At 33.4% G+C, this 22,982-nt stretch overlaps 1 protein-coding gene and 15 non-coding genes across 16 annotated transcripts in view; 15 read left to right on the top strand and 1 right to left on the bottom strand.

Moving 5' to 3' along the window:
- Positions 1-18,608, bottom strand: part of LOC111483199 — a 20,463-nt gene extending 1,855 nt beyond the window's left edge. The window contains exons 1-6 of the mRNA XM_023129349.1: positions 18,509-18,608; positions 18,337-18,382; positions 15,279-15,349; positions 14,118-14,181; positions 6,219-6,289; positions 5,058-5,121 (exon numbers count right to left, since the gene is read on the bottom strand). Coding sequence (XP_022985117.1) covers positions 5,058-5,121; positions 6,219-6,289; positions 14,118-14,181; positions 15,279-15,349; positions 18,337-18,382; positions 18,509-18,524 — 332 coding nt within the window. The 5' untranslated portion in view covers positions 18,525-18,608. The remainder of the gene's footprint in view (positions 1-5,057; positions 5,122-6,218; positions 6,290-14,117; positions 14,182-15,278; positions 15,350-18,336; positions 18,383-18,508) is intronic.
- On the top strand, positions 1,268-1,339 carry TRNAP-UGG. The gene has a single exon. It is a non-coding gene; the product is annotated as a tRNA-Pro (tRNA).
- Positions 3,205-3,276, top strand: TRNAP-UGG. Its single transcript has one exon. It is a non-coding gene; the product is annotated as a tRNA-Pro (tRNA).
- Positions 3,889-3,960, top strand: TRNAP-UGG. Its single transcript has one exon. It is a non-coding gene; the product is annotated as a tRNA-Pro (tRNA).
- Positions 4,640-4,711, top strand: TRNAP-UGG. Its single transcript has one exon. It is a non-coding gene; the product is annotated as a tRNA-Pro (tRNA).
- On the top strand, positions 5,413-5,484 carry TRNAP-AGG. The gene has a single exon. It is a non-coding gene; the product is annotated as a tRNA-Pro (tRNA).
- On the top strand, positions 6,608-6,679 carry TRNAP-UGG. Its single transcript has one exon. It is a non-coding gene; the product is annotated as a tRNA-Pro (tRNA).
- Positions 8,280-8,351, top strand: TRNAP-UGG. The gene has a single exon. It is a non-coding gene; the product is annotated as a tRNA-Pro (tRNA).
- On the top strand, positions 9,071-9,142 carry TRNAP-CGG. The gene has a single exon. It is a non-coding gene; the product is annotated as a tRNA-Pro (tRNA).
- TRNAP-UGG lies at positions 12,265-12,336 on the top strand. Its single transcript has one exon. It is a non-coding gene; the product is annotated as a tRNA-Pro (tRNA).
- Positions 12,949-13,020, top strand: TRNAP-UGG. Its single transcript has one exon. It is a non-coding gene; the product is annotated as a tRNA-Pro (tRNA).
- TRNAP-UGG lies at positions 13,700-13,771 on the top strand. The gene has a single exon. It is a non-coding gene; the product is annotated as a tRNA-Pro (tRNA).
- On the top strand, positions 14,473-14,544 carry TRNAP-AGG. The gene has a single exon. It is a non-coding gene; the product is annotated as a tRNA-Pro (tRNA).
- On the top strand, positions 15,668-15,739 carry TRNAP-UGG. Its single transcript has one exon. It is a non-coding gene; the product is annotated as a tRNA-Pro (tRNA).
- Positions 17,340-17,411, top strand: TRNAP-UGG. The gene has a single exon. It is a non-coding gene; the product is annotated as a tRNA-Pro (tRNA).
- Positions 18,131-18,202, top strand: TRNAP-CGG. The gene has a single exon. It is a non-coding gene; the product is annotated as a tRNA-Pro (tRNA).
- Positions 18,609-22,982: the final 4,374 nt, after the last annotated feature.

Consider the following 22,982-nt stretch of genomic DNA (forward strand, 5'->3'; position numbering starts at 1 on the left):
CATAAGGAAAAAAGTAACTCATTTGAATTTTTTTCTTATGCTTTTTTATGTGGCATGAGATTGTTGACTTTCTATTCATAATTTCCATTCCAACTAAAAACTTCTGGTTATCTACCAATAAGCTTACCAACCACAATTGAAAAAGAAACTTCACCAATTACACATTAATCAATTGTACCGTGGCTCAACAATCAGGAAGATGCAATATAACTTCCAATAAATTTGATTTAATGAATGTACCATACTCAACCAGGGCTTTTGGTCTAGTGGTATGATTCTTGTTTTGGGTGTCAGAGGTCCCAAGTTTGATTCTCAAAATGCCCCCTTTTTGCTTTTACCATTTTCAACATTTAAGCTTCCAAATGCCATTAAATTATTCTTTACCCAGTTATATTTTATTGTTCAAGACAAGAAGGTATGCATACGAGACATGAATGATGAATGTATCCAATCAATCACACCTGGAAGTTCATCTATATTCATTCTATCATATGCATATTTCATAATTATGATAATTCATAAATCAAGGAAGCTAATCAAGGATCCTAACTTAATTCATCAATCATTCAAAAGCAACTCTGCTAAGCGCATTGAGGTCTACATCTTCATGTCCTAGTTAAAAATTTAAACCTTGTTTTTGGTCTAGTGGAATGATTCTCACTTATGGTGTTTTTGGTTTAGTTGCATGATTTTGCTATGTGCAATGGAGTCTACCTGAGTAGGGCATTTGGTCTAGTGGTATGATTCCAGCTTAGGGTGCGAGAGGTCCGAGTTCAATTCTCGGAATGCTCCCAATACATTTACTATTACCAATTCCATTATATAATTCATAAGGTATCGATCAAGGACCCTAACTTAGTTCATCAATCATTCAAAAGCAACTTTGCTAAGTGCAATGAGGTCTACATCTTCATGTCCTAATTAAAAATTGAAACCTTGTTTTTGATATGGGAAAAGAAAAGCAGGTAAATTCTCAATTTCATAGTTAGCATAAGAAAAAAAGTAACCCATTTGGTATGGGAGGTTTTGAGTTCAATTTTTTCTTATGCTTCATGTGGCATGACATTGTTGACTTTCTATTCATAATTTTCATTCAAACCAAAAACTTCTGGTTATCTACCAATAAGCTTACCAACCACAATTGAAAAAGAAACTTCACCAAACTTCACCAACTACATATTAATCAATTGTACCGTGGCTCAACCATCAGGAAGATGCAATATAACTTCCAATAAATTTGATTTAATGAATGTATCATACTTAACCAGGGCATTTGGTCTAGTGGTATGATTCTCGCTTTGGGTGTGAGAGGTCCCGAGTTCGATTCTCGGAATGCCCCCTTTTTGCTTTTACCATTTTCAAAATTTAAGCTTCCAAATGCCATTAAATTATTCCTTACCCTTTTATATTTTATTGTTCAAGAGAAGAAGGTANTGCCTCATGTGCTTGTTGACTTTCTATACATAATTTTCATTTTAAAACAAGTTCGACAATGATGCCATGGATACATTATTCGAACTACAATAAAAAAGAATTAATTTGGTACACTCATATAGGGCATGTGGTCTAGTGGTATGATTCTTGCTTCGGGTGTGAGAGGTCCCGAGTTAGATTCTCAGAATGCCCCAAATTTTTTTTCACTAACATTACTAAATCTTAACTTCCAAGTTCCAGTCAATTTTCATAAGAGATCTTTATTTGATGTCCCAGCCCGGACATAAATAAGATCTTTTAAACCGAGTCCAAGAGAAGAATCTTAAGTGGGCAACCTAGAAAATAAAAGACCAGGAGTCTATATGCAAAGATACCAAGTAATGGAAATGTAAGATCTTTACGAAGTCCAAGAGACGAATGTTAAGTAGATATTGTTTTGGATGCCTTATGTGGCATGATATTGTTGACTTTCTATTCATAATTTTCATTTAACCCAAAAACTTAGTGTGTTCTATCAACAAGCTTATCAATCACCATTAAAAAATTTCAACATCAGGGCATTTGGTCAAGAGGTCCCGAGTTCAATTCTCGGAATGCCTCCTTTACATTTTACTATTTCCAAAACCATTATATTATTCATAAGGAATATATATTTTATAGATCATGAGAAACACATAAGCAATTCAAATAAAATGTCAGTAATCTTTAAATATAAATCATACCAAATAATGGAGGATGAATGCTTGAATAAGTAGCCAGCCATGCCATGTTCCCACTTGGAAGCACATCTATAATATATATTTATATATTTCTGATAAAAATATTTAACATTCATAGTGACGAGGGCATGTGCCCAGCCGTGAAATCCTGTATTGATATTGGCAAATATAAGACAGTTGATCTAAGGTAGATTTTCAATTTCGTAAGAGAAAAGGCAATCAATTTGGTAAGGAGGTTCTGAGTTCAATTGTTTTGGATGCCGTATGGACTTTACATTCCTAATTTTCATTTAACCCAAAAACTTCTTGTATTCCACCAGTAAGCTTACCACCCACCATCAAAAAATAACTTCACCAACAACACATTAATAAACTGTAGCATGATTCCAACATTAAGAAGATGTAATATTAATTACGATAATTGATATTTAAAAAACAAATGGTCTAGTAGTAAGATTCTCGCGATGGGTGCCAGAGGTCCTAAGTCCAATTCTGGAAATGCCCCCATTTTCTTCCTTTACCATTTTCAAAATTTAAGCTTCTAAATGCCAATTAATAATTCTTAGCTGTTTCTATTTTATTTTTCAAGAGAAGAATGTAAGAAAACAACCTAAATAAAAGAGTATGAGTGTATAAGCATATCAAACATGAAGGGTGCATGCTTGAATGGAGCCAATCAGAATCCCACCAGCTAATCAAGGATCCTAATCTAGTTCATCAAAAATTCAAGAGCAACTTTGCTAAAAGTACAACCATATGTCTTATTAAAATTGAACTCCTATATTTGATGTAGGAAAAGATAGGGCAGCTGATCTAGGAGTAGATTCTCGATTTTGAAGGAAGCATAAGAAAAAAGAATCAATTTTGTATGGGATGTTATGAGTTCAATTGTTTAGGATATTTTGACTTTCTATTCATAATTTTCATTTCAACTAAAAACTTCTTGTGATCAAACAATTAGCTTACAAACAAGCAACTTCACCAACTACACATTAGTAAACTGTACCAACTTACAATAAATTCGATTTAATGAATCCAATGTCTTCAGCTAGGGCATTTGGTCTAGTGGTATGATTCTTGCTTTGGGTGCGAGAGGTCCCGAGTTCGATTCTCGGAATGCCCCCTTTTGCTTTTACCATTTTCAAAATTTAAACTTTCAAATGCCAATTAATTATTTGTTACACCTTTATATTTTATCCTTCAAGAGAAGGAAAGTAAACAACCTAAATAAAAGGAGTGTATACGCATACCAGACATGAATGATGCATGCTTGAATGAAGCCAATCAATCCCACCAGGAACTTCATCTATATTCATTCTATCATATGCATATTTCATATTTATGATAAGAAACTTTGATCATTAGCTTCAAAAAGACAAGCACAAGACAATTCATAAACCAAGGCAGCTAATCAAGAAACCTAACTTAGTTCATCAATCATTCAAAAGCAAATTTGCTACGTGCAATGAAGTTTACATCTTCATGTCCTAATTAAAAATTGAAACCTGGATTTTGAATTTTTTCTTATGCTTTTTCATGTGGCATAAGATTGTTGACTTTCTATTCATAATTTTCATTCCAACCAAAGACTTCCGGTAATCTATCCATAAGCTTACCAACCACAATTGAAAAAACAACTTCACCAACTACACATTGACTATTTGTGGCTTCATCATCAAGAAATGCAATATAACTAATAATAAATTGGATTTAATGAATGTAATATATTCAACCTGGGCATTTGGTCTAGTGGTATGATTCTCGCTTTGGGTGCGAGAGGTCTCGAATTCAATTCTCGGAATGCCCCTTTTTTCTTTTAAAATTTTCAAAATTTAAGCTTCCAAATGCCATTTAATTATTCGTTACCCCATTATATTTTATTGTTCAAGAGAAGAAGGAAAGCAAACAACCTAAATAAACTACTAAGAGTGTATATACATACCAGAGAAGAATGATGCATGCTTTAGTGCAACCAACCAGAATCCCACCTTGAAGTTCATTTATAATCTATCATGCATATTTATAATTATGATAAGAAACTTAGATCGTTAGTTTCAAAGAGACAGGCACAAGATAATTCATAAAGCAAGGCAGGTAATCCAGGATCCTAACTTAGTTCATCAATCATTCAAAAGCAACTTTGTTAAGTGCAATGAAGTCTACATCTTCATGTTCTAATTAAAAATTGAAACCTTGTTTTTGATATGGGAAAAGAAAAGCTGGTAAATTCTCAATTTCGTAGTTAGTATAAGAAAAAAAGTAACCCACTTGGTATGGGAGGTTTTGAGTTCAATTTTTTCTTATGCTTTATGTGGCATGACATTGTTGACTTTCTATTCATAATTTTCATTCCAACCAAAAATAAGCTTACCAACAACAATTGAAAAAGAAACTTCACAAACTACACATTAATCAATTGTACTGGATCAACCATCTAATTTACAATAAATTTATTTAATGAATGTTTATACCCAACCAGAGCATTTGGGCATTTGGTCTAATGGTATGATTCTCACTTTGGGTGCAAGAGGTCCCAAGTTCAATTCTTGGAATGCCCCTATTCTTTTTTTCCATTATCTTGTTCATAAGGTATATATAGATCATGAGGAAACCTTTGGGAATAGTTTAAGATAAATAGGGCATTTGGTCTAGTGGTATGATTCTTGCTTTAGTTCAATTCTTGGGGGTTCCCCTATTGATTTTTTCGATTATACTTTTTAGATATGTCAAGAGAAATAGGGCCTTTGGTCTAGTAGTATGATTCTAAGGGGGGCCCTATTGCTCTATAACTATTTTCAATTTTCATTATATTATTAACAAGGTATATAAATATATTTTATAGATCATGAGAAACATATAAGCAACCTAAATAAAATTCAGGAAACCTTCAAATATAAATCATACCAAATAATGGAGGATGAATGCTTGAATATGTAGCAAGCCATGCCCAACATCAAGAGGATATCATCTGAATTAAAATAAAGAACAATAAATAAATTATGTATAATCAAATAGAAATGATTCTATGCAGAATGCCCCTTCACTTTTACCATTAACAAATTTGGTAGATTTTCAATTCCTAAGTTAGCATAAGAAAAAACCAATCAATTTGATATGGGAGGTTTTGAGTTCAATTGTTTTAGATGCCTTATGTGGCATGAGATTGTTGACTTTCTATTCATAATTTTCATTTAACCCAAAAACTTAGTGTGTTCTACCAACAAGCTTACCAATCACCATTAAAAAAACTTCAACATCAGGGCATTTGGTCTAGTGGTATGATTCTCGCTTAGGGTGCGAGAGGTCCCGAGTTCAATTCTCGGAATGCCCCCATTACAATTTTCCAATTCCATTATAATATTCATTAGGTATATATATTTTATAGATCATGAGAAACACAGAAGCAACTAAATAAAATGTCAGTAATCTTTAGAATAAATCATACCAAATAATGGAGGATGAATGCTTGAATACTAGCCAGCCATGCCATGCCCCCACTTGGAAGCACATCTATAATATATATTTATATATTTCTGACAAAAATATTTAACATTTCATAGCGACAAGGGCATGTGCCCAGCCATGAAATCCTGCATTTTATATTGGAAAATATAAGACAGCTGATCTAAGGTAGATTTTCAGTTTCGTAAGAAAACAACAATCAATTTGGTAAGGGAGTTCCTGAGTTCCATTGTTTTGGATGTCGTATGGCCTTTCTATTCATAATTTTCATTTAACCCACAAATTTATTGTATTTTACCAATAAGCTTACCAACCACCATTAGAAAATAACTTCACCAACAACACATTAATAAACTAAACTGTAGCATGATTCCAACATTAAGAAGACGTAATATTAATTACGATAATTGAAATTTAAAAAACATTTGGTCTAGCGGTAAGATTCTTGCTTTGGGAAGCGAGAGGTCCTGATTCCAATTCTCGGAGCAATCCCATTTTCTTTTACCATTTTCAAAATTTAAGCTTCCAAATGTAATTTAATTATTCTTGAGCTAGAATGTAAGAAAACAACCTAAATAAAAGACTAGGAGTGTATGTGCATACCAAACATGAAGCGTGGGTGCATGCTTGAATGCAGCCAATCAGAATCCCACCAGCTAATCAAGGATCCTAACCTAGTTCTTCAAACATTCAAGAGCAACTTTGCTAAAAGTACGACCAGGCCTACATGATATAGGAAAAGATAGGACAGCTGATCTAGGGGTAGATTCTCGATTTTGAAGGAAGCATAAGAGAAAAGAATCATTTTGGTATGGGAGGCTATGAGTTCAATTGTTTAGGATATTTTGACTTTCTATTCATAATTTTCATTTCAACTTAAAACTTCTTGTAATCAAACAATTAGCGTACACATTAATAAATTGTACCATCATCAAGAAGATGCAATATAACATGCGATAAATTCGATTTAATGAAAGAAATATATTCAACTAGGGCATTTGGTCTAGTGGTATGATTCTCGCTTTGGGTGCGAGAGGTCCCGAGTTCGATTCTCGGAATGCCCCCTTTTTTCTTTTACCAGACTCATGAATGATGCATGCTTGAATGTAGCCAATCAATCCCACCTGGAACATCTATATTCATTCTATCATATGCATATTTCATAATTATGGTAAGAAACTTTGATCATTAGTTTCAAAAAGACAAGCATAAGACAATTCATAAACCAAGGCAGCTAATCAAGGATCCTAACTTAGTTCATCAATCATTCAAAAGCTACTTTGCTAAGTGCAATCAGGTCTACATCTTCATATCCTAATTAAAAATTGAAACATGGTTTTTGATATCTGAAAAGAAAAGCAGTTGATTTGGTGGTAAATTCTCAATTTCGTAGTTAGCATAAGGAAAAAAGTAACTCATTTGAATTTTTTTCTTATGCTTTTTTATGTGGCATGAGATTGTTGACTTTCTATTCATAATTTCCATTCCAACTAAAAACTTCTGGTTATCTACCAATAAGCTTACCAACCACAATTGAAAAAGAAACTTCACCAATTACACATTAATCAATTGTACCGTGGCTCAACAATCAGGAAGATGCAATATAACTTCCAATAAATTTGATTTAATGAATGTACCATACTCAACCAGGGCTTTTGGTCTAGTGGTATGATTCTTGTTTTGGGTGTCAGAGGTCCCAAGTTTGATTCTCAAAATGCCCCCTTTTTGCTTTTACCATTTTCAACATTTAAGCTTCCAAATGCCATTAAATTATTCTTTACCCAGTTATATTTTATTGTTCAAGACAAGAAGGTATGCATACGAGACATGAATGATGAATGTATCCAATCAATCACACCTGGAAGTTCATCTATATTCATTCTATCATATGCATATTTCATAATTATGATAATTCATAAATCAAGGAAGCTAATCAAGGATCCTAACTTAATTCATCAATCATTCAAAAGCAACTCTGCTAAGCGCATTGAGGTCTACATCTTCATGTCCTAGTTAAAAATTTAAACCTTGTTTTTGGTCTAGTGGAATGATTCTCACTTATGGTGTTTTTGGTTTAGTTGCATGATTTTGCTATGTGCAATGGAGTCTACCTGAGTAGGGCATTTGGTCTAGTGGTATGATTCCAGCTTAGGGTGCGAGAGGTCCGAGTTCAATTCTCGGAATGCTCCCAATACATTTACTATTACCAATTCCATTATATAATTCATAAGGTATCGATCAAGGACCCTAACTTAGTTCATCAATCATTCAAAAGCAACTTTGCTAAGTGCAATGAGGTCTACATCTTCATGTCCTAATTAAAAATTGAAACCTTGTTTTTGATATGGGAAAAGAAAAGCAGGTAAATTCTCAATTTCATAGTTAGCATAAGAAAAAAAGTAACCCATTTGGTATGGGAGGTTTTGAGTTCAATTTTTTCTTATGCTTCATGTGGCATGACATTGTTGACTTTCTATTCATAATTTTCATTCAAACCAAAAACTTCTGGTAATCTACCAATAAGCTTACCAACCACAATTGAAAAAGAAACTTCACCAAACTTCACCAACTACATATTAATCAATTGTACCGTGGCTCAACCATCAGGAAGATGCAATATAACTTCCAATAAATTTGATTTAATGAATGTATCATACTTAACCAGGGCATTTGGTCTAGTGGTATGATTCTCGCTTTGGGTGCGAGAGGTCCCGAGTTCGATTCTCGGAATGCCCCCTTTTTGCTTTTACCATTTTCAAAATTTAAGCTTCCAAATGCCATTAAATTATTCCTTACCCTTTTATATTTTATTGTTCAAGAGAAGAAGGTAAGCAAACAACCTAAATAAAAGGAGTGTATATGCATACAAGACATGAATGATGCATGCTTGAATGTAGCCAATCAATCCCACCTGGAAATTCATCTATATTCATTCTACCATAAGCAAATTTCATGATTATGATAAGAAACTTTGATCATTGGTTTAAAAAAGACAAGCACAAGACAATTCATAAATCTAGGCAGCTAAACAAGGATCTTAACTTAGTTCATCAATCATTTAGAAGCAACTTTGCTAGGTGCAATCAGGTTAACATTTTCATGTCTTAATTAAAAATTGAAATCCTGTATTTTGATGTAGGAAAAGATTAGGCTGTTGATGTGGTGGTAGATTATCAATTTCGTAGTTAGCATAAGAAAAAAAGTAATCAATTTTGTATGGGAGGTTCTGAGTTCAATTTTCTTTGGATGCCTCATGTGACATGAGATTGCAGACTTTCTATTCATAATTTTAATTTCAACGAAAAACTTCTTGTAAACTACCAATAAGCTTGCCAACCACCATTGAAAAAGCAAATTCACCAACTGCATATTAATCAATTATACCGTGGTTCCAACATCAAGATGCAATGTCAGTTACAATAAAAATTATTTAACGAAGTTATTATAGTCATCCAGGGCATTTGGTCTAGTGGTATGATTCTCGCTTCGGGTGTGAGAGGTCCCGAGTTCAATTCTCGGAATGCCCCTTTTTGTTCTTATCATTTTCAAATTTAAGCGTCCAGATGTCGTTTAGTTATTCATTGACTCTCTATATTTTATTGTTTAAGAGGAGAACAGAAGCAAACAACCAAATTAACAGACTAAGAGTGCATATGCATACCAGATATGAAGGGTGCATGCTTGAACGGAGCCAACTAGAATCCCACCTGGAAGTTCATCTATATTCAATCATGCATACCTTATAATTACGAGAAGAAACCTTGGTCATTAATTTCAAAGAGACAAGCACAAGATGATTCATAAATATCATAAATTATTTCAGGGATCCTAACTTATTTCATCAACCATCCAAAAGCAACTTTGCAAAGTAAACCAAATCACTGACAACCATACAACATGAGGATCACATCTACATCTTCATACGTCTTACTTGATGTATACCTCCCTCATTGCAAATTGGGAAGGTCTTATACATCCCTCTTGTAAATTTCACTCATCAATGAAATTGTCTCTTATAAAAATAAAAATAAAATTGAAATCCTCTATTTGATACAGGAAAGGATGGGGCAGTTGATCTGGTGGTAAATTCTCAAGTTCATATTTAGCAAAAGAAAAAAAAAAAATAAACTCAATTTGGTATAGGAGGTTCTGAGTTCAATTTTTTCTGATGCGTTATGTGGCATGAGCTGTTGACTATCTATTCTTAATTACCATTTCAACCAAAAACTTCTTGTTATCTACCCATAAGTTTAGCAACCACCAACTACACATTAGTCAATTGTACCAAGGTTCCAGCATCAAGAAGTTATAATCTATTACAATGAAAAATAGCAGATGATTTTCTTGCATTCAAACTGGGCATTTGATTTAGTGGCATGACTTTAGGTGCGAGATGTTCCGAGTTCTATTCTCAAAATCCCCCCTCCCCCCACCATTTTCAAGGTTAAACTTCCAAATTTCGTTCCATTATTCATTAGATCTTCATATTTTATACTTCAAAATATGAATGTAGTTAAACGTAAACAAAAAGACTAGGAGTCTATATATAGAGAGAGAACAAATGATGGAAGATGAATGCTTGAATAAGCAATCAGCTTGGAATCTCACCTGGAAGCACATCTATCGTGTGTAATTACATATTTCTGATAAAGATGTTTAGACATGCACAAGATAATTTGGAATGGTTGATGAAATAAATCATTGATGTGCAATTCTCAAAAAAAAAAAAAAGTCAATGATGTGTGTACAACAGCACAAGACCAGATATAAATCTCAATAAGTCTCAATTAAAAATTGATATATGATAAAGGAAAAAGGCATTTGATCTAGTGGCAGTCTCACAATTTGGGAATGGAGGTTCTGCGTTCATTTCTTAGAATGCCTCATGTGCTTGTTGACTTTCTATACATAATTTTCATTTTAAAACAAGTTCGACAATGATGCCATGGATACATTATTCGAACTACAATAAAAAAGAATTAATTTGGTACACTCATATAGGGCATGTGGTCTAGTGGTATGATTCTTGCTTCGGGTGTGAGAGGTCCCGAGTTAGATTCTCAGAATGCCCCAAATTTTTTTTCACTAACATTACTAAATCTTAACTTCCAAGTTCCAGTCAATTTTCATAAGAGATCTTTATTTGATGTCCCAGCCCGGACATAAATAAGATCTTTTAAACCGAGTCCAAGAGAAGAATCTTAAGTGGGCAACCTAGAAAATAAAAGACCAGGAGTCTATATGCAAAGATACCAAGTAATGGAAATGTAAGATCTTTACGAAGTCCAAGAGACGAATGTTAAGTAGATATTGTTTTGGATGCCTTATGTGGCATGATATTGTTGACTTTCTATTCATAATTTTCATTTAACCCAAAAACTTAGTGTGTTCTATCAACAAGCTTATCAATCACCATTAAAAAATTTCAACATCAGGGCATTTGGTCAAGAGGTCCCGAGTTCAATTCTCGGAATGCCTCCTTTACATTTTACTATTTCCAAAACCATTATATTATTCATAAGGAATATATATTTTATAGATCATGAGAAACACATAAGCAATTCAAATAAAATGTCAGTAATCTTTAAATATAAATCATACCAAATAATGGAGGATGAATGCTTGAATAAGTAGCCAGCCATGCCATGTTCCCACTTGGAAGCACATCTATAATATATATTTATATATTTCTGATAAAAATATTTAACATTCATAGTGACGAGGGCATGTGCCCAGCCGTGAAATCCTGTATTGATATTGGCAAATATAAGACAGTTGATCTAAGGTAGATTTTCAATTTCGTAAGAGAAAAGGCAATCAATTTGGTAAGGAGGTTCTGAGTTCAATTGTTTTGGATGCCGTATGGACTTTACATTCCTAATTTTCATTTAACCCAAAAACTTCTTGTATTCCACCAGTAAGCTTACCACCCACCATCAAAAAATAACTTCACCAACAACACATTAATAAACTGTAGCATGATTCCAACATTAAGAAGATGTAATATTAATTACGATAATTGATATTTAAAAAACAAATGGTCTAGTAGTAAGATTCTCGCGATGGGTGCCAGAGGTCCTAAGTCCAATTCTGGAAATGCCCCCATTTTCTTCCTTTACCATTTTCAAAATTTAAGCTTCTAAATGCCAATTAATAATTCTTAGCTGTTTCTATTTTATTTTTCAAGAGAAGAATGTAAGAAAACAACCTAAATAAAAGAGTATGAGTGTATAAGCATATCAAACATGAAGGGTGCATGCTTGAATGGAGCCAATCAGAATCCCACCAGCTAATCAAGGATCCTAATCTAGTTCATCAAAAATTCAAGAGCAACTTTGCTAAAAGTACAACCATATGTCTTATTAAAATTGAACTCCTATATTTGATGTAGGAAAAGATAGGGCAGCTGATCTAGGAGTAGATTCTCGATTTTGAAGGAAGCATAAGAAAAAAGAATCAATTTTGTATGGGATGTTATGAGTTCAATTGTTTAGGATATTTTGACTTTCTATTCATAATTTTCATTTCAACTAAAAACTTCTTGTGATCAAACAATTAGCTTACAAACAAGCAACTTCACCAACTACACATTAGTAAACTGTACCAACTTACAATAAATTCGATTTAATGAATCCAATGTCTTCAGCTAGGGCATTTGGTCTAGTGGTATGATTCTTGCTTTGGGTGCGAGAGGTCCCGAGTTCGATTCTCGGAATGCCCCCTTTTGCTTTTACCATTTTCAAAATTTAAACTTTCAAATGCCAATTAATTATTTGTTACACCTTTATATTTTATCCTTCAAGAGAAGGAAAGTAAACAACCTAAATAAAAGGAGTGTATACGCATACCAGACATGAATGATGCATGCTTGAATGAAGCCAATCAATCCCACCAGGAACTTCATCTATATTCATTCTATCATATGCATATTTCATATTTATGATAAGAAACTTTGATCATTAGCTTCAAAAAGACAAGCACAAGACAATTCATAAACCAAGGCAGCTAATCAAGAAACCTAACTTAGTTCATCAATCATTCAAAAGCAAATTTGCTACGTGCAATGAAGTTTACATCTTCATGTCCTAATTAAAAATTGAAACCTGGATTTTGAATTTTTTCTTATGCTTTTTCATGTGGCATAAGATTGTTGACTTTCTATTCATAATTTTCATTCCAACCAAAGACTTCCGGTAATCTATCCATAAGCTTACCAACCACAATTGAAAAAACAACTTCACCAACTACACATTGACTATTTGTGGCTTCATCATCAAGAAATGCAATATAACTAATAATAAATTGGATTTAATGAATGTAATATATTCAACCTGGGCATTTGGTCTAGTGGTATGATTCTCGCTTTGGGTGCGAGAGGTCTCGAATTCAATTCTCGGAATGCCCCTTTTTTCTTTTAAAATTTTCAAAATTTAAGCTTCCAAATGCCATTTAATTATTCGTTACCCCATTATATTTTATTGTTCAAGAGAAGAAGGAAAGCAAACAACCTAAATAAACTACTAAGAGTGTATATACATACCAGAGAAGAATGATGCATGCTTTAGTGCAACCAACCAGAATCCCACCTTGAAGTTCATTTATAATCTATCATGCATATTTATAATTATGATAAGAAACTTAGATCGTTAGTTTCAAAGAGACAGGCACAAGATAATTCATAAAGCAAGGCAGGTAATCCAGGATCCTAACTTAGTTCATCAATCATTCAAAAGCAACTTTGTTAAGTGCAATGAAGTCTACATCTTCATGTTCTAATTAAAAATTGAAACCTTGTTTTTGATATGGGAAAAGAAAAGCTGGTAAATTCTCAATTTCGTAGTTAGTATAAGAAAAAAAGTAACCCACTTGGTATGGGAGGTTTTGAGTTCAATTTTTTCTTATGCTTTATGTGGCATGACATTGTTGACTTTCTATTCATAATTTTCATTCCAACCAAAAATAAGCTTACCAACAACAATTGAAAAAGAAACTTCACAAACTACACATTAATCAATTGTACTGGATCAACCATCTAATTTACAATAAATTTATTTAATGAATGTTTATACCCAACCAGAGCATTTGGGCATTTGGTCTAATGGTATGATTCTCACTTTGGGTGCAAGAGGTCCCAAGTTCAATTCTTGGAATGCCCCTATTCTTTTTTTCCATTATCTTGTTCATAAGGTATATATAGATCATGAGGAAACCTTTGGGAATAGTTTAAGATAAATAGGGCATTTGGTCTAGTGGTATGATTCTTGCTTTAGTTCAATTCTTGGGGGTTCCCCTATTGATTTTTTCGATTATACTTTTTAGATATGTCAAGAGAAATAGGGCCTTTGGTCTAGTAGTATGATTCTAAGGGGGGCCCTATTGCTCTATAACTATTTTCAATTTTCATTATATTATTAACAAGGTATATAAATATATTTTATAGATCATGAGAAACATATAAGCAACCTAAATAAAATTCAGGAAACCTTCAAATATAAATCATACCAAATAATGGAGGATGAATGCTTGAATATGTAGCAAGCCATGCCCAACATCAAGAGGATATCATCTGAATTAAAATAAAGAACAATAAATAAATTATGTATAATCAAATAGAAATGATTCTATGCAGAATGCCCCTTCACTTTTACCATTAACAAATTTGGTAGATTTTCAATTCCTAAGTTAGCATAAGAAAAAACCAATCAATTTGATATGGGAGGTTTTGAGTTCAATTGTTTTAGATGCCTTATGTGGCATGAGATTGTTGACTTTCTATTCATAATTTTCATTTAACCCAAAAACTTAGTGTGTTCTACCAACAAGCTTACCAATCACCATTAAAAAAACTTCAACATCAGGGCATTTGGTCTAGTGGTATGATTCTCGCTTAGGGTGCGAGAGGTCCCGAGTTCAATTCTCGGAATGCCCCCATTACAATTTTCCAATTCCATTATAATATTCATTAGGTATATATATTTTATAGATCATGAGAAACACAGAAGCAACTAAATAAAATGTCAGTAATCTTTAGAATAAATCATACCAAATAATGGAGGATGAATGCTTGAATACTAGCCAGCCATGCCATGCCCCCACTTGGAAGCACATCTATAATATATATTTATATATTTCTGACAAAAATATTTAACATTTCATAGCGACAAGGGCATGTGCCCAGCCATGAAATCCTGCATTTTATATTGGAAAATATAAGACAGCTGATCTAAGGTAGATTTTCAGTTTCGTAAGAAAACAACAATCAATTTGGTAAGGGAGTTCCTGAGTTCCATTGTTTTGGATGTCGTATGGCCTTTCTATTCATAATTTTCATTTAACCCACAAATTTATTGTATTTTACCAATAAGCTTACCAACCACCATTAGAAAATAACTTCACCAACAACACATTAATAAACTAAACTGTAGCATGATTCCAACATTAAGAAGACGTAATATTAATTACGATAATTGAAATTTAAAAAACATTTGGTCTAGCGGTAAGATTCTTGCTTTGGGAAGCGAGAGGTCCTGATTCCAATTCTCGGAGCAATCCCATTTTCTTTTACCATTTTCAAAATTTAAGCTTCCAAATGTAATTTAATTATTCTTGAGCTAGAATGTAAGAAAACAACCTAAATAAAAGACTAGGAGTGTATGTGCATACCAAACATGAAGCGTGGGTGCATGCTTGAATGCAGCCAATCAGAATCCCACCAGCTAATCAAGGATCCTAACCTAGTTCTTCAAACATTCAAGAGCAACTTTGCTAAAAGTACGACCAGGCCTACATGATATAGGAAAAGATAGGACAGCTGATCTAGGGGTAGATTCTCGATTTTGAAGGAAGCATAAGAGAAAAGAATCATTTTGGTATGGGAGGCTATGAGTTCAATTGTTTAGGATATTTTGACTTTCTATTCATAATTTTCATTTCAACTTAAAACTTCTTGTAATCAAACAATTAGCGTACACATTAATAAATTGTACCATCATCAAGAAGATGCAATATAACATGCGATAAATTCGATTTAATGAAAGAAATATATTCAACTAGGGCATTTGGTCTAGTGGTATGATTCTCGCTTTGGGTGCGAGAGGTCCCGAGTTCGATTCTCGGAATGCCCCCTTTTTTCTTTTACCAGACTCATGAATGATGCATGCTTGAATGTAGCCAATCAATCCCACCTGGAACATCTATATTCATTCTATCATATGCATATTTCATAATTATGGTAAGAAACTTTGATCATTAGTTTCAAAAAGACAAGCATAAGACAATTCATAAACCAAGGCAGCTAATCAAGGATCCTAACTTAGTTCATCAATCATTCAAAAGCTACTTTGCTAAGTGCAATCAGGTCTACATCTTCATATCCTAATTAAAAATTGAAACATGGTTTTTGATATCTGAAAAGAAAAGCAGTTGATTTGGTGGTAAATTCTCAATTTCGTAGTTAGCATAAGGAAAAAAGTAACTCATTTGAATTTTTTTCTTATGCTTTTTTATGTGGCATGAGATTGTTGACTTTCTATTCATAATTTCCATTCCAACTAAAAACTTCTGGTTATCTACCAATAAGCTTACCAACCACAATTGAAAAAGAAACTTCACCAATTACACATTAATCAATTGTACCGTGGCTCAACAATCAGGAAGATGCAATATAACTTCCAATAAATTTGATTTAATGAATGTACCATACTCAACCAGGGCTTTTGGTCTAGTGGTATGATTCTTGTTTTGGGTGTCAGAGGTCCCAAGTTTGATTCTCAAAATGCCCCCTTTTTGCTTTTACCATTTTCAACATTTAAGCTTCCAAATGCCATTAAATTATTCTTTACCCAGTTATATTTTATTGTTCAAGACAAGAAGGTATGCATACGAGACATGAATGATGAATGTATCCAATCAATCACACCTGGAAGTTCATCTATATTCATTCTATCATATGCATATTTCATAATTATGATAATTCATAAATCAAGGAAGCTAATCAAGGATCCTAACTTAATTCATCAATCATTCAAAAGCAACTCTGCTAAGCGCATTGAGGTCTACATCTTCATGTCCTAGTTAAAAATTTAAACCTTGTTTTTGGTCTAGTGGAATGATTCTCACTTATGGTGTTTTTGGTTTAGTTGCATGATTTTGCTATGTGCAATGGAGTCTACCTGAGTAGGGCATTTGGTCTAGTGGTATGATTCCAGCTTAGGGTGCGAGAGGTCCGAGTTCAATTCTCGGAATGCTCCCAATACATTTACTATTACCAATTCCATTATATAATTCATAAGGTATCGATCAAGGACCCTAACTTAGTTCATCAATCATTCAAAAGCAACTTTGCTAAGTGCAATGAGGTCTACATCTTCATGTCCTAATTAAAAATTGAAACCTTGTTTTTGATATGGGAAAAGAAAAGCAGGTAAATTCTCAATTTCATAGTTAGCATAAGAAAAAAAGTAACCCATTTGGTATGGGAGGTTTTGAGTTCAATTTTTTCTTATGCTTCATGTGGCATGACATTGTTGACTTTCTATTCATAATTTTCATTCAAACCAAAAACTTCTGGTAATCTACCAATAAGCTTACCAACCACAATTGAAAAAGAAACTTCACCAAACTTCACCAACTACATATTAATCAATTGTACCGTGGCTCAACCATCAGGAAGATGCAATATAACTTCCAATAAATTTGATTTAATGAATGTATCATACTTAACCAGGGCATTTGGTCTAGTGGTATGATTCTCGCTTTGGGTGCGAGAGGTCCCGAGTTCGATTCTCGGAATGCCCCCTTTTTGCTTTTACCATTTTCAAAATTTAAGCTTCCAAATGCCATTAAATTATTCCTTACCCTTTTATATTTTATTGTTCAAGAGAAGAAGGTAAGCAAACAACCTAAATAAAAGGAGTGTATATGCATACAAGACATGAATGATGCATGCTTGAATGTAGCCAATCAATCCCACCTGGAAATTCATCTATATTCATTCTACCATAAGCAAATTTCATGATTATGATAAGAAACTTTGATCATTGGTTTAAAAAAGACAAGCACAAGACAATTCATAAATCTAGGCAGCTAAACAAGGATCTTAACTTAGTTCATCAATCATTTAGAAGCAACTTTGCTAGGTGCAATCAGGTTAACATTTTCATGTCTTAATTAAAAATTGAAATCCTGTATTTTGATGTAGGAAAAGATTAGGCTGTTGATGTGGTGGTAGATTATCAATTTCGTAGTTAGCATAAGAAAAAAAGTAATCAATTTTGTATGGGAGGTTCTGAGTTCAATTTTCTTTGGATGCCTCATGTGACATGAGATTGCAGACTTTCTATTCATAATTTTAATTTCAACGAAAAACTTCTTGTAAACTACCAATAAGCTTGCCAACCACCATTGAAAAAGCAAATTCACCAACTGCATATTAATCAATTATACCGTGGTTCCAACATCAAGATGCAATGTCAGTTACAATAAAAATTATTTAACGAAGTTATTATAGTCATCCAGGGCATTTGGTCTAGTGGTATGATTCTCGCTTCGGGTGTGAGAGGTCCCGAGTTCAATTCTCGGAATGCCCCTTTTTGTTCTTATCATTTTCAAATTTAAGCGTCCAGATGTCGTTTAGTTATTCATTGACTCTCTATATTTTATTGTTTAAGAGGAGAACAGAAGCAAACAACCAAATTAACAGACTAAGAGTGCATATGCATACCAGATATGAAGGGTGCATGCTTGAACGGAGCCAACTAGAATCCCACCTGGAAGTTCATCTATATTCAATCATGCATACCTTATAATTACGAGAAGAAACCTTGGTCATTAATTTCAAAGAGACAAGCACAAGATGATTCATAAATATCATAAATTATTTCAGGGATCCTAACTTATTTCATCAACCATCCAAAAGCAACTTTGCAAAGTAAACCAAATCACTGACAACCATACAACATGAGGATCACATCTACATCTTCATACGTCTTACTTGATGTATACCTCCCTCATTGCAAATTGGGAAGGTCTTATACATCCCTCTTGTAAATTTCACTCATCAATGAAATTGTCTCTTATAAAAATAAAAATAAAATTGAAATCCTCTATTTGATACAGGAAAGGATGGGGCAGTTGATCTGGTGGTAAATTCTCAAGTTCATATTTAGCAAAAGAAAAAAAAAAAATAAACTCAATTTGGTATAGGAGGTTCTGAGTTCAATTTTTTCTGATGCGTTATGTGGCATGAGCTGTTGACTATCTATTCTTAATTACCATTTCAACCAAAAACTTCTTGTTATCTACCCATAAGTTTAGCAACCACCAACTACACATTAGTCAATTGTACCAAGGTTCCAGCATCAAGAAGTTATAATCTATTACAATGAAAAATAGCAGATGATTTTCTTGCATTCAAACTGGGCATTTGATTTAGTGGCATGACTTTAGGTGCGAGATGTTCCGAGTTCTATTCTCAAAATCCCCCCTCCCCCCACCATTTTCAAGGTTAAACTTCCAAATTTCGTTCCATTATTCATTAGATCTTCATATTTTATACTTCAAAATATGAATGTAGTTAAACGTAAACAAAAAGACTAGGAGTCTATATATAGAGAGAGAACAAATGATGGAAGATGAATGCTTGAATAAGCAATCAGCTTGGAATCTCACCTGGAAGCACATCTATCGTGTGTAATTACATATTTCTGATAAAGATGTTTAGACATGCACAAGATAATTTGGAATGGTTGATGAAATAAATCATTGATGTGCAATTCTCAAAAAAAAAAAAAAGTCAATGATGTGTGTACAACAGCACAAGACCAGATATAAATCTCAATAAGTCTCAATTAAAAATTGATATATGATAAAGGAAAAAGGCATTTGATCTAGTGGCAGTCTCACAATTTGGGAATGGAGGTTCTGCGTTCATTTCTTAGAATGCCTCATGTGCTTGTTGACTTTCTATACATAATTTTCATTTTAAAACAAGTTCGACAATGATGCCATGGATACATTATTCGAACTACAATAAAAAAGAATTAATTTGGTACACTCATATAGGGCATTTGGTCTAGTGGTATGATTCTTGCTTCGGGTGTGAGAGGTCCCGAGTTAGATTCTCAGAATGCCCCAAATTTTTTTTCACTAACATTACTAAATCTTAACTTCCAAGTTCCAGTCAATTTTCATAAGAGATCTTTATTTGATGTCCCAGCCCGGCCACAAATAAGATCTTTTAAACTGAGTCCAAGAGAAGAATCTTAAGTGGGCAACCTAGAAAATAAAAGACCAGGAGTCTATATGCAAAGATACCAAATAATGGAAATGTAAGATCTTTATACCAAGTCCAAGAGAAGAATGTTAAGTAGATATAACATAAATAAAAAAATAAAAAAATAAAAAACAGGAGTGTAAATAGATACCAATAGTGGAGGATGAGTGCAAGAATAAGCAGCTGGCCAGCGTTCCACCTGGAAGCTCATCTATAGATCATGTTTACTGCATATTTCTGATAAGGTATTTGATAGTAAGTTTCAAATGACAAGCAAAAGAAAATAAAAAATTAAGGGAGGTAGCTTGCAACCTACCTCATTTCATCAACCACTCAAAAGCAAATTTACTATATACACAGTCATTGATGTGTTTACTGCCAAAGATAGGCCAACCACTGCAGAAAAAACAGAACCATCAACTACACATTAGCTAAGTGCATCACAGATCCAACGTCAAGATGATATAACTTCAATTACAAAATAGAATATGGTCTAGTGATATGATTCTCAGTTTGGGTGTGGGAGTCTAAAATTCAATTCTCAAAATGCCCCAATTTCTTTAGAAATTATTGAATTGTATTTAGTGGTTATTAGGGGCATGCATATTTTTGAATTTATCTGATGATTATTAAAACCGTCATTATTATTTCTTTTTTTTTCCAATCTCTCAGTGTTCAGTTACTTGGGTTCTAAAAAAAAGAAAGTGAGTAGACAACCTCAATACTACCAATATTTATGATAAGCAGCATTCCACATGCAAGGTCTCCAAGATTGTTTATGATTTGGTCATGGGAAGACAGAGTTATCATAATGAACTTCAGCATATTATTGCAGATATTGAACTTTAGCTTTAGTCAGTCTAAAAATCACGGCAGAATCAATGATTCCCATCTATCTTTATTCCAGGTTATGCTTATGCCTTTTTCTTCTCCTTTCTTTTTTGGTAATCTTTTTCATTAGGGGAAGATCCTCTTGCGCTCTGAAAGTTATCATTCGTACACTAATTTCCTATTACAAAAACACTCCTTGGTGTGGATTTATGTAAGGGTTGGTTTAGCACGTATTCTTCCAGGGGAATGAGAAAAAGATTCTGTTCATCTTCATCACTATTTTTAGAACTAAATCAGTGCTTTTTTTTTAGTACAACTAGAGTATGTGAATTTGAACCTCCTACCTTAAATGAAGGAGTACATGCCAATTACCATTGAGTTATGCTCCCTTTGAAGAACTTAATGAAAAACACTCATATGGAGCAAAAATCCCAGGTTTTAAATTATACACGCTATTTCTGGATTATAACTCAAACCACCTTTTTAGGATGTATCTCGCATCTATAATTCTACCACTACCACACATAGGGCAAGCACTAGATAATAATAAATCAAAGTAGGTAGCTCGAATCTTACTTATTCCATCTACCATGCAAAAGCAACTCATCTGAGCAAACTTTCCATTTGGTCTATTAGTTTAATTCTTCCTTTGGGTGCAAGAGATTCTGAATTGAGAAGCCTTAAGTTAAGTGTTTTTGACTTCTCTAAGATAAACATTCAACCATGAAAGATGGAGATACCAGCTAGAATCCAACATAGCTCACCCACCATGCATAACTTTAGGTTTTACTTATCTTCAATAAAATGTTGCAAAGAAGCAAGTAATGGTAGTAAAATCAAAGGTTTAGTTGATACGTTCCCCTATCATGGAAAATCAACATGTTTGGGTACCCTGCCCCTTAGATGCATCACTTGTATCAGTTTGCTAGAACCTTTGATTTTACTATCATTACTCGCTTCTTGGACAGAATATTCCTTTTGTAAAAATCTGATTATGATTCTAAAATAAATGTATTTCTAGAAGTCAGGCTGGACATTTGATCTACTGGTATCAGTTTGCTATGGGTGCAAGAGATCCCCAAGTTCAATTCTTGAAATGTCCCTTCTTTAGCTTCAGTTTCAACCAACTATTAGTACTACATTTTACAGTTAAAGAGAATGATTTTAACTTTCCAAACTAAAAACAAGATTGGGTACATTCTTGCGTTTATATCAAATCCTCAAAAGCGGGTGCATAAAAAAACCACTAGTATCCTACCAGAAAGGTTAAAGATCACATACAGAGTTCATGTCTGACAAGATTATTCAAAAATCGAAGCAAAACGCCCCAACAGAGATCATGTCTGACATGATGAGTTAAAAAGAAAGCACGTTACTGTTCAGTAATATACATCAAAAGAAATAGTCAACTGCAATTTACTTACAAGAATAGGCATCAAAGAAGCAGCTGCACCTTGTATCCTGGTTGAAAGCTTGTCCACCATGTACACATTTTACTTCAAATTGGACACAACTTGTCCGCCATGTTAGAGCTCAGCAAACTAGAATTAGTAACATTCCTTGAAATTTCTTTCACCAAGCTGAATGAACATGCATCACATCAGCCAGATTTTTACAGTTAATTCAACGTCAGCAATTCAGCTTTGACATTCCCCTCGTACAAGCAAAGATCAACACAGGAAGAAAACTGAAACAACAAGATTCTTGAAAGAGGAAGAGAAAACTGGAAATCACAACCACTAAAATGCGGAACAATCTTGATAAGAGATTCAAAATATAAATGTTTTTAAAAAAATGAAAACACACTATTTCATTGAAGAAACAGACAGCTTAAACAAAAAGAAAAGTACAAAAAAGAGGAGCACGTACAAAAGACATAAAAAATTAGATATTACAAAAGAGCAAAAAGGCTCTGATTTACAATAATGGTTTGAAACAGACGGCTGATCCCTAATGATATAACTCTTGCTCAAGGGTTAGAGGATCTGAGTTCAATGTTTGGAACACCTCTATAACAATTTTGTAACGATTATTCCTTCTTGAGTTACATTTTAAGGGCTTTCAATCATATGATATGACTCTTGCTCAAGGGTTTAATGCACAGTATGTATGCAATACTGTAATTTTGTCCATATGGAAAGAAGTTTCTCGTGGTACAAAATCCATAGAAACTTGCGCTTCAAAATCAAATACCATAACCAGCATAGACCTAGTCGTCGACAGGCAAGCTACAAAACTAAAGACCTTTACAATCTAATGACTCA

Source organism: Cucurbita maxima, unplaced genomic scaffold (genome assembly GCF_002738345.1).
Source record: "Cucurbita maxima cultivar Rimu unplaced genomic scaffold, Cmax_1.0 Cma_Scf00008, whole genome shotgun sequence".
Classification (NCBI taxonomy): domain Eukaryota; kingdom Viridiplantae; phylum Streptophyta; class Magnoliopsida; order Cucurbitales; family Cucurbitaceae; genus Cucurbita; species Cucurbita maxima.